This window comes from Mustelus asterias, chromosome 14 (genome assembly GCF_964213995.1).
Source record: "Mustelus asterias chromosome 14, sMusAst1.hap1.1, whole genome shotgun sequence".
Classification (NCBI taxonomy): domain Eukaryota; kingdom Metazoa; phylum Chordata; class Chondrichthyes; order Carcharhiniformes; family Triakidae; genus Mustelus; species Mustelus asterias.
Genome location: NC_135814.1, coordinates 87395568 through 87408109, shown reverse-complemented (window position 1 = coordinate 87408109; position 12542 = coordinate 87395568). Strand labels below are relative to the sequence as shown.

At 44.3% G+C, this 12542-nt stretch overlaps 1 protein-coding gene across 1 annotated transcript in view; it reads right to left on the bottom strand.

Annotated features, from left to right (window-relative positions):
• The window catches only part of tyw5 (tRNA-yW synthesizing protein 5), a 46111-nt gene that overhangs the window by 25000 nt on the left and 8569 nt on the right, over nt 1–12542 (bottom strand). Inside the window, exons 2-3 of the mRNA XM_078228811.1 lie at nt 11712–11866; nt 664–733 (exon numbers count right to left, since the gene is read on the bottom strand). Coding sequence (XP_078084937.1) covers nt 664–733; nt 11712–11866 — 225 coding nt within the window. The remainder of the gene's footprint in view (nt 1–663; nt 734–11711; nt 11867–12542) is intronic.

The following is a 12542-nucleotide window of genomic DNA, read 5'->3' as shown; positions in this document are numbered from 1 at the left end:
ACAGTGCAGAAGGAGACCATTCGGTCCATCAAGTCTGCACTGGCTCTCCGACAGAGCATCTTATCCAACCCCTATCCCTGTAACCCCACGTATTTACCCTATTAATCTCCCTAACCTACCCATATTGAGACACTAAGGAACAATTTAGCATGGCCAATCTACCTAACCCGCACATCTTTGGACTGTGGGAGGAAATTGGAGCACCCGGAGGAAATCCACGCAGACACGGGAAGATCGTGCAAACTCCACACAGATAGTCACAGAAGATAAAAGCAAAATTTTGTGGATTCTGGAACTTGAAACAAAAATGGAAAATGTTGGAAAATCTCAGCAGGTCTGACAGCATCTGTGGAGAGAGAATAGAGCTAATGTTTCGAGTCTGGATGACCCTGAGATTTTCCAGCATTTTCTGTTTTTGTCACACAGTCACCCGAGGCTGGAATGGAACCTGGGTCTTTGGCGCTGTGAGGCAGCAGAGTTAACCACTGTGCCACCACTTCCTCATTAATTGGCAACACTTTACAGTTGGCTTAAACCCACCAATCTGATGCTGTCGGACCCGACCTTGTTACTGTTGAAAGCAGAGAGCAAGGTTCTCAATATCTTTCCAACTGCAGAGACAGCTTCTTTCAGAATCAGCTTTAAGAAAGGTTGAATGAATACCTGAGATATGAAATATTCTGCTTGTGCTGGCTCTGCTGCACGCTTCACAAACACATCAAATGGTAAGGTTCTGCAAACAAGAAACAAATGCAGTTAAACCAGATTTTGATGTGATGAATGATGAACAGATGATTGAAGTACGTGATTGTTCGGCATCCATGGCCCAAGAAAAGGACAGGAAGAGAGCGTTCATGGCTTGGCAGACTGTACATGGTGACGGGATGAGATTTTGGGGTGGTGAGCTCTGACGCAGCAGTGGCTGTTGTTGAGCTTGGACTGAGTGTGTGAGGCTCCTTTGAATCCTCACGTTTATCTATTGGTGGGAGGCCTCAGGGACAGACCTCTGAGGCCAGGTTGCTGCTGCATAATAAAAGCCTGTGACAACGTTGATCTGCTTTTTCCCAGAAAAAAAAACCTTGTAATTTAAATAATTCTCACTCGGCCGAACTTCTCCCTTTCCCCCACTCATGAGCTAATCTCCTTCCTGCCCTTGGGGCCACAAGATGTCTGAGGCATTAAAATGGGGTCACACTGGGAAAAAGCTTGGATAGTACATGTAATGAGTTTGTCCCACCTTGACAGGGTGTAATGAAGGTGATGAAGTTAGCACCAGGAGATCATAGTGACTGGTGTCACAAACATCCATTACCCTACTTATCTTCCAAAGATCAAGATGTTCATCATTCACAGGATGATTCTTAAACCTATATTCCAAGAAGGGATACAGTCAGTGTTGGCGAACAAGTCATCATTTCAAACATCTGACAACTTTCAACGTAGTAGAAACCAACAGGAGATGGGGGTTATTTTCTCCTCCACAGGGAGGTTTGAATGTCTGTTGGGTATCTGGCTGGTTAGCAGTTCCCATTTTCTTGACAAAATTGCAGTTGATTAAAGTCCAGCACTTTGCATTTTTAATGCCTTCCTTTCAAGAGTCCCTTTTGAAGTGGACCTTGACACCCCAAGTGTAGAATCCCATGAGCCACATCACTAGTACAATCCATATAGTCACTTTCCAGAAAAAGTCAATTTATAATTCTAGACATCAGGTGACTCCTGGCAGCCATTTTTGGTTAGTGTCTTTGCTGGTACATTCTGAAAACAAGTCCTCTTTCCATAAGAACATAAGAACTAGGAGCAGGAGTCGGCCATCTGGCCCCTCGAGCCTGCTCCGCCATTCAATAAGATCATGGCTGATCTTTTTGTGGACTCAGCTCCACTTACCCGCCCGCTCACCATAATCCTCAATTCCTTTACTGTTCAAAAATTTATCTCTCCTTGCCTTAAAAACATTCAATGAGGTCGCCTCAACTGCTTCACTGGGCAGGGAATTCCACAGATTCACAACCCTTTGTGTGAAGAAGTTCCTCCTCAACTCAGTCCTAAATCTGCTTCCCCTTATTTTGAGGCTATGCCCCCTAGTTCTAGTTTCACCCGCCAGTGGAAACAACTTCCCTGCTTCTATCTTATCTATTCCCTTCATAATCTTACATGTTTCTATAAGATCTCCCCTCATTCTTCTAAACTCCAATGAGTATAGCCCCAGTCTACTCAGTCTCTCTTCATAAGCCAACCCTCTCAACTCCAGAATCAACCTAGTGAATCTCCTCTGCACCCCCTCCAGTGCCAGTACATTCTTTCTCAAGTAAGGAGACCAAAATTGTACACAGTACTCCAGGTGTGGCCTCACCAGCACCTTATACAGCTGCAACATAATCTCGCTGTTTTTAAACTCCATCCCTCTAGCAATGAAGGACAAAATTCCATTTGCCTTCTTAATTACCTGCTGCACCTGCAAACCAACTCCTTGAGATTCTTGCACAAGGACACCCAGGTCCCTCTGCACAGCAGCATGCTGCAATTTTTTACCATTTAAATAATAGTGTATTTTGCTGTTATTCCTACCAAAATGGATGACCCCCACATTTACCAACATTGTACTCCATCTGCCAGACCCTCGCCCACTCACTTAGACTATCAATATCCCTTTGCAGACTTTTAGCATCCTCTGCGCACTTTGCTCTGCCACCCATCTTAGTGTCATCTGCGAACTTTGACACACTACACTTGGTCCCCAACTCCAAATCATCTGTGTAAATCGTAAACAATTGCAATCCCAATGCTGATCCCTGAGGCACACCCACTCACCACTGATCGCCATTTACCCCCACTCTTTGCTTTCTGTTAGTTAACCAATCCTCTATCCATGCTAATACATTACCCGTAACACTGTGCACCTTTATCTTATGCAGCAGTCTTTGGTGCGGCACCTTGTCAAATGTCTTCTGGAAATTCATATACACCACATCCACAGGTTCCCCATTGTCCACTGCACATGTAATGTTCTCAAAGAATTCCACCAAATTAATCAAACATGACCTTCCCTTCATGAACCCATGCTGCATCTTCCCAATGGGACAATTTATATCCAGAATAGGTCAATATGTTTTTGGTTAGTGGTGAAGTTATAGGTAGACCTCATTCAGTCACAATTTTCCATCATCATGACAGTTGCCATTGCCAACTCTCTCTTCTAACTTCTCAAAAAGTCAATCTTATTTGTCCAAGCAAGATTTCTCTTTTTAAATCCATGTTGGTTATTGATCATTATATTTCTTATTTCTAAAAGAACACTTCTATATGTTTGTTTAATCTCTCCTTTAGTAAGGATTCCATTATTTTTCCTACCATTGATGTTAAACTTACAAATCTACACATTCCCCGGGCATGTTCTGGTTCCCCCCACTTCCTAAAGATAGGAATTACATAAACTGGTGAATCAACACTGCTCATCTTCCCAGCTCAATATATCCTTCCTGAGGTCCAGAACGGAGGACAGTATTCCAGATTCCAGTATTCCAAGACATATACAGCATAGCTTCCTCGATTATACAATCCAGCATCTAGAAATAAAAATCAACATTCCTCAGGGTATTTCTGTATCTATCATATGGCTTTTAGTGATTTGTTTTTGGAAATCTAAATCTCTTTGCATCTCCACAGTCCCCAGTTTCTCATCATTTCGAAAATACTCAAATTTATTGTTCTTGACTCCAAAGTGAATGAACTCGCGTGGGTCACATTGAACTCCATTTAACCTCGCCTTGCTCACTAAGTTAACTGGTCCCTTTGCAATTTTCTGCTCCCATCCGTACTCTCAATGTCTCTCCTAATTAGTATCATCTGCAATTAAGTGTTCAAAGTTTTCTTCTTGGTTTAAGCATTAATCCAAGATGACAGTCGACTCTCGTGAAGTTTTGAAGGAAGGCTACGCTAATTCACATGCCATCCTTCATCTGCCTTTGATGGGACTATTCAAAGAAAAGCAGGAAATTGAATCCTGGTCAACATTCTTCCCCCAACCATCATTGCCAAAAACAGATTTAATGGGCTTTGATCTCACCATAAGATTCTGCCATATCAACCATCATTAATTGCTTCATCAATGACAATCTCTTCCCCATAAGGTCAGAAATGGGGATACTCACAGATGATTGCACAGTGTCAGTCCCATTTATAACTTCAGATACTGAAGCAGTCTTGAATGCAGAAAGACCAGGGCAACATTCAAGCTTGAGGTGATAGGTGAGATAGAAACATAGAAAACAGGAATAGGGGTAGGCCATTTGGCCCTTCAAGCCTGATCTGCCACCATTGAATATGATTGCGCCTGTTTCTCTATCTCAACACCATACTCTTACGCTATCCCAAACGGTGGCACAGTGGTTAGCACTGCTGCCCCACAGCGCTAGGGACCCGGGTTCAATTCCCAGTTTGGGTCACTGTCTGTGCGGAGTCTGCACGTTCTCCCCATGTCTGCGTGGGTTTCCTCTGGGTGCTCCGGCTTCCTTCCACAGTCTGAAAGACGTGCTGGTTAGGTGTATTGAATGTGCTGAATTCTCTCTCAGTGTTCCCGAACAGGAGCCGGACTGTGGCAACTAAGGGATCCTCACAGTAAATTCATTGCAGTGTTAATGTAAGCCTACTGGTGACACTAATAAATAAACTTTAAAAACTTTAGACTTTAGAAATTTATCTATTTCCTTGTTAAATATATTCAGTGACTTGGCCTCCACAGCCTTCTGTGGTAGAGAATTCCACAGGTTCACCACTCTAAATGAAGAAGTTTCTCCTCATCTCAGTACTAAATGGCTTTTCTTGTATAATAAGACTGTGATCCCTTATTCTCGACTCATAGCCATAGGAAACAACATCCCAGCATCCAGTCTGTCCAGCCCTGTCAGAATTTAATACGTTTCAATGAGACCCCTTCTCATTCTTCTAAATTCCAGTGAATACAGGCCCAATCGACCCAGAATCTCCTCATACAACAATTCTGATATCCCAGGAATCAGTCTGGTTAACCTTCGCTGCACTCCCTCTAAGGCAAACATCTTAGATAAGGAGGCCAGAGCTATATACAATACTCCAGGTGTGGTCTCACCAAAGCCCTGTGTAGCTGCAGTAAGACATCCTTGCTCCTGTATTCAAGTCCGCTTGCAATGAAGGCCAACGCATAATTTGCCTTTCTAACTGCTTGCTATATCTGAATGCTTGCTTTCAGTGACTGGTGTACAAGGACACCCAGGTCCTTTCTTGCGTCAACATTTCCCAATCTATCACTATTTAAATAGTACTCTGCCATTCTGGTCCTCCATCCAAAGCGGATAACTTCACATTTGTCTACATTATACAGCATCTGCCATGTATTCTCCCATTCACTCAACTTGTCTGAATCACCTTGAAGCCTACCATCCTATTCAACACTCACATTCCCACCAACTTTTGTGTTGTCAGCAAACTTGGAAATATTACTTTTGGTCCCTTCATCCAAATCATTGATGTATTTTGTGAATAGCTGGGGTCCAAGCACTCAACCCTGCGGGACTCCATGAGTCACCATCTGCCACTTCAAAAAAGAGTGATTTATTCCTACTTTCTGTTTCCAGTCTCAATCCATGATAATATATTGCCCCCAACCCCTTGCACTTTAATTTTGCTCATTAACCTCTTATTGTAGGACTTTATCAAAAGCTTTCTGAAAACATAATACACCACATCCACTGGTTTACTGTTCTACTAGCTACATCCTCAAAAAGCTCCAGTCGGTTTATCATCCATGTTGACTTTGTCTAATCCCGTTAATATTTTCTAAGTGTCCAGTTATCATTTCCTTTATAATAGACTCTAGCATTTTCCCTACTACTGATGTTAGGCTAACCAGTCTTAATCCCTGTTTTCTCCTTCCTTCCTTCTTTTTTAAATAGCGCGATTGCTTTTGCAACCTTCCAATTGACGGGAATGTTACAGAATCTGCAGAATTTTGTAAAATGACAACCAATCAACCAAAATAGCATCCGTTATTTCCATGGCCACCTTTTTTAACACCCTGGGATGTAGATCATCAGGCCCTGGGAATTTATCAGCTTTCAGTCCTATTAATTTCCAAGAACAGTTTATTTTTAGTAACATTAATTTCCTTCAATTCTGCATTCTCACTAAACCCTTGGTTCCTTAGCATTTCTGGGAAGTTATTTGCGTCGTCCTCTGTGAAGACAGAACTAAAGTAATTGTTTAATTGCTTTGTTTTCTATTATAAATTCTCTAGTTTCCAACTGTAAAGGATCTACATTTGTCTTCATTAATCTTTTTTTCTTTTTATATACTTATGGAAGCTTTTACAGTCCACTTTTACGTTACTTGCAAGTTAACGCCAATACTCTATTTTTCCCCTCTTCATCAATCTCTTGGTCCTCCTTTGCTGAATTCTGAACTGTTCCCACTCCTCAGGCTTGCTACATTTTCTCGCAACTTCATAGGATTCCTCTTTGGATCTACTACCATCCTTAATTTCTTTTGTAAGCCATTGTTGGGCCTCTTTTCTTGCTGTGACTTTGTGCCAGAAAGGAATGTATAACTGTTGCAGTGCATACATTCCTTCTTTACACATTAGCCATTGCCTATTCACCAGCATGCCTTTTAATGAAGTTCCCCAATCTTTCATAGCCAACTCACGCCTCATTCCTTTGTTCAGATTTAAGACCGGAGATTCAGATCAGACGTCTTCACTTTCCATCCTAATGAAGAATTCTATCATGTTATGGTCATTATGCCCTGGAAGGACAAGGATTGCAGGCACATGGGAACACCACCACCTGCAAATTTCCACCAAGTCACAGACCATCCTTACCTGTACTTATATCATTGTCTCTTCACATTTGCTGGGTCAAAATCCTCGAACTCTCTCCCTAACAGCACTGTGAATGTACCTACACTTTAAGGACTGCAATGGTTGAAGAAAGTGGCTCACCACCACCTCAACAGAAATTAGGGTTGGACAATAGATGTTGACCTTGTTAACAAAGCCCACATCCCATAAACAAATAGAAGAATGTAACAGGATTGCTTTGTTTCCTTTTAATAAACACAATTTCTGTATTTCAAATCAACTCAATGTATGTGAAGGGAGCACTTTGATATGTTTCCGATATATAAGATTTTCTTTTAAAGGCAAAATCCTTTACACGACCAATTAACTATGGCATTCTTGACAGAGTTACATTCTTTTTTCATTTGCTTTTCTAGATTTAAATTTACAGATTGAATTACGATGCCTACAACGCTCCTTAAAAAAATGTCCCACCTAATAGGGTGCCCTTTGTAGTTGTATTTATAAAGTTACGCTTGGTAACAATTTCCTGTATGTTTCATTTTAGAAACTGAAGGAGGTAGTTAGGGCAGTGTCACAGGTTACTGAAATATCTATGTGAAATCCAACAATAATGGGTGTGAAATAATGGGGTGGGGGGGCCAATAGGGTACGGTGGTTAGCACTGCTGCCTCACAGCGCCAGGGACCCGGATTCGATTCCCGGCTTGGGTCATTGTCAGTGTGGAGTCTGCACATTCTCCCCATGTCTGCGTGGATTTCCTCCGGTTTCCTCCCACAGTCCGAAAGACGCGCTGGTTAGGTGCATTGGCCGTGCTAGATTCCCCTCACTATACCCGAATAGGCGCCGGAGTGTGGAATTTTCGCAGTAACTTCATTGCAGTGTTAATGTAAGCATACTTGTGCGACTAATAAATAAATGTACAATTAGCTACAAAATTGAACCTGTAGATCAACTATATTGCTGTGGGCTGGGATCAAACAAACACTAGGCACCCACCATCAAGCAGGAGGGGTATTAAGAATAGATCCCCTTGCAGAATTCTGAATGACACTGGAAAGGACGGGGCATTGTGCCAATTATTGTACATATACATTATGGTGACGTTTATGAGCAAACCGATCATCTTTTAGTTCAATTACATAAATTAATAATATTCGAAGAATAATTAATGTTATTCATAATCTCTTGTTATTCTCGTGAGATTGTTAAAATCTCAGCTATTTTAATCATTAAAAATGTATAATGTGATTTAGTGCAGAAATCCCACACTATTTAAATCAATGTCACTAAAGTCTACCCAAATGAAATTAGACTATTTATTTCTACCAAAACATCTCTAATGTATTCAGTGATTTATTGGAGAGTAAGTGAACATTGGTAAAGCAGAAACATTTATTTTAGAAAGCACTTTAAAATATAGAAGTTTGGTACCAATTATAATTCCATGTGATATAAAGTCATCAAAAAAAGATGTAAATTGGAATGGAGAAATCTGCTTCTTCCTCAAGATCTGTTCAAATGATGGTCTTCTGATGTATGATACTAATATATAAATCACTGTAATCATTTTAACTGAACTAAATAATATACCACTTTCCATAAAAGAGCAAGCCTTCTTGACGGAGCCCCAGGTTTTGAACACAGGCAGTTATACTAAACGGTCTTTCCCACTGACTGTATTAATCACTCTCACTGCGTGTACTCAAATTCTCCATAGCCCAGCTTGTTGGCTTGCGTATTGAAGAAGCGTGGCCTCACACTAACAAGCAGCCCAGTGCAACTTGCATTACCAGCTGCTCGAAGACTCATATATTCCTCTGTGAGCAAGTATAGTCTTTACCCAATAAATGTGCAGCTGAAACCCATGCAAGCAATATGTCAAATCCAATGGGGCGATCTTACCAAAAAAATTCCAAGTGCCAAACGAGTGTGAAAATAGGTGAGAATCGCACCAATTTTTCAGCGCGCTTTTAGACATGACCCTTTGCCACTTAGTGCAAAAAAAAGGCAAAGTGTGATTCATCCCAGTAGAGGGACTGCATGGAGTCTATTCTTTTTGGCAAGCCGGCTGCTCACAGTAGAGTGCGTCATTGCACATGCACAGATCTCAGTGTTCTGTGCAACAGAACAGAGAGATCTGTCAGTCCACCCACCCCAATGGATATCACCCCAATACCCCCAGTACCTGGATATCGTCCCAATACCCGGCCCCCACCGGATATCACCCCGATTGCACCCCCCCACCCCCAGCCGATTGCTCCTGCACCCCCCCCCCCACCCCCGGACGATCCCCCCCACCCCCCAAACTCCGTGGGCCAATTTCCCCCCCCAACCCCCGACCCAGACAATCACTACTCCGGCCGATCCCCGATTACAGAGTGCGCAGCCCCCCGCCTCCCCTTAGCACCGCCCCATCATGGCCCACCCCTTGGCACTGCCTGGTGCCCAATGGTCCCGATGGATAGGCGGGAGAGAGGGCGGGCGGGAGGACCTGTGGGCAGGAGGGAGAAGGAGAGAGGGTTAGCGGGAGGCAGGGCAGGCGGGCAGGAGGGAGGGTCAGCGAGCAGGAGGGAGGGTCAGTGAGCGGGAGGCAGGGCAGGCGGGCAGGAGGGAGGGTCAGCGAGCCGGAGGGAGGGTCAGTGAGCGGGAGGGAGTGTCAGCGAGCGGGAGGGAGTGTCAGCGAGCGGGTAGTGAATAGAAACAGGCGGTGAATTTCCTTTATATTTTAAAAGCATTTCAACTTCCAGGGTATAATGTTTCCTTCCGCTAAGGAAGATCCTACAGAACCTAAACACAGCTTTTACATTGGTTTTAATGGGAAAACGGGAAAACCTATTTTGCTTAAAGTTGTTTCAGTTGAAGCTGCACCTTTCAGGAATGCGACTACAACCTTAAGGGAGAAATTGCTGCTCTGTATCGAGTTTCTGAACACAGTAAGAGTTTTAACAACACCAGGTTAAAGTCCAACGCCGGCATCTCCACATCGAGTTTCTGAGGCAGCTACAATTCTCTAATACCTCATCCAACCGGCTAGTTGTCATCACAGTGAGTGGGAGCAGCTTACTGCACTGCAGCCCATCTCAATCTGAGTGGGATAACTAACAATGAGGAAGAATGTCTTTTCATTCCAGATAAAAATAAAATACTGGCATAATGGACAAAGAAATGGAAAAGGAATTTTAACACAGAACATTTGTGATACAAAAAAAGTCACATTTTTATTTCTACAATATTCTATATTGTTTATAATATATTATCCATGTATGTTATAAAATTAATTTTGAAAGTAAGTTAAAATGAATGTGAATAATGTGCTTTAAGCTCAGAAATATTGTTTTGTCTTCTTTTCAATGCTTTCCCTGGTCCTGCAACTTCCCAAACCAAGAGAAGAGTGTACACCTCCCCCTGAACCTCACTTCATCCTCACCAACCTCCTCCCCTCCTCACCGACCTCCTCCCCACCCTCACCCCCACCTCCCCAACCTCATCCCCTCCTACCCAAACTCATCCCTCCCTCCCCAATCTCACTCCCTCCTCCCCAACCTCACCCTCTCCTCTCCAACCTCACCCCCACCTCCCCAACCTCACCCCCTCCTCCCCAACCTCACCCTCTCCTCCCCAACCTCATCCCCTCCGACCCAAACTCACCAACCTCCTCCTGAACCTCACTTCATCCTCACCAACCTCCTCCCCTCCTCACCAACCTCCTCCCCACCTCCCCAACCTCACCCCCTTCTCCCCAACCTCATCCCCTCCTCCCCAACCTCGCCCCCTCCGACCCAAACTCACCAACCTCCTCCCGAACCTCGCTCCCTCCCTGAACCTCACTCCCTCCTCGCCAACCTCCTCCCCACCTACTCAACCTCACCCGCTTCTCTGAAACTCATCTCCTCCTCCCGAAACTCACGCCTTCCCCCTGAACCTCACCCCGTCCCCTGAACCTCACCCCCCTGAACCTCACCCCCCCGAACCTCACCCCCCCCAAACCTCACCCCTTCCCCCGAACCTCACCCCCTTCCCCTGAACCTCACCCCCTCCTCCTCCACTTCACCCCCTCCCTTGAACCCCACTCCCTCCCCCGAACCTCACCCCCTCCCCCGAACCTCACCCCCTCCCCCGAACCTCACCCCCTCCCCCGAACCTCACCCCCTCCCCCGAACCTCACCCCCTCCCCCGAACCTCACCCCCTCCCCCGAACCTCACCCCCTCCCCCGAACCTCACCCCCTCCCCGAACCTCACCCCCTCCCCCGAACCTCCCCCCTCCCCCAAACCTCAACCCCTCCCCCAAACCTCAACCCCTCCCCCAAACCTCACCCCCTCCCCTAAACTCCTTTGAACCTCACCAAACAATTCTGAAAGTGGCTAGAGGAAGTTCGAGAGTGATCCAGGAAAATGGACCTTCTTCGTTTCCCACACCTCTATATGGGGAGTTCCTGGTCTCCGTCTTGCCTTTCCCCGTGGTTTAACATTAGGAACTATGCATTTCTTGATCCAATGTATTGGGGTGTCTGATTCATCAGGTAGCTTCCAGCTAAAGCATCTGAACGTAAAACCATTAAAATCCAGGATTCATTGGTTTCAGACACACGGGTATAAAAAGGTACCGACTGAAGGCAAGACAGAGGGTGGGATTTTTGCAACCTCCCTCGCCCTGAAACCGTAAAATCCCACCCAAGGTCAATGGACCTTCCCATGTTGCACCCCTTTACAGCTCCGATTCCCATGGCGGGCGAGCTGGTAAAATTCCAGCCATAATATTATATCCAGTGTTCAATGAAATATATTCAAATTGAATTATGAAATTAACTGTAGTGCTGACTATAGAAAATAAACATAAAGAAACAATCTCTGAGAATATTAGTCTTGTTTTAGTACCTGTAGATAAAATTTTTGTTGATAAAATCCATCTGTGGCACTGATGCAACATGGAGTTTGACCTCTTGACTTCCTCCAGTTGTGCTCAGGTAATCCACTGTCCATTTGGATGTGCAGGGGCCCAGGGGAATCCCTTTCAGAACTGCAGGTCTTCTCTAGGGTTTGTGAGGAAAGCAAAAAACAATAGGAAGTGTAACTTGATTTTCAAAAACCAATTTTCCTCTTTTCTATCAGTTACCGATATTGTGTTATTGAATTTGCAGACACATTTTTGACTAGTGTTCACAAATATTGCAATCAAAATTGGTGCCTTTGGTTACATTACGCTAGTCGTCAATGGTGTTCTGCCCTAGGACAGGTTAGTCTCACACCATCAGCTATTTACTAAGATTAGCTGAGCTGGTTTTCCATCGCTTTCCTCATAGCTTGTGATCTTCAGAATAGCTTCTCCAACCAAGGTTGAATGAGTCCTCACAACCTGATGTACTATTCATCACTTAATTTCACTGTGCATTTTTTGCCTCACATGCATTGTCCACACTGCTGCTAAAGCCCCCTTCACACCTTCATCGTTTCTAGGTCGACTTCTCCAATGCTCTCCTTGCTAACCTTAAAACTCCAAATTGCCCAAAACCTAGGCATTCATGTCCTGTTCCACAGAAACACTGCTCACATATATAGGTCCACTTTAGTCAAGGGTTATGGGGGGCAGACAGGGCGACTGGCCGGACGAGCACTCAGATCATGTGAGGATCAGCTGGTGAGGGTATTCACAGACATCTTCAACTTCTCCTTACACTGATCTGAGTCGATGCTACAATGAAGAACTCC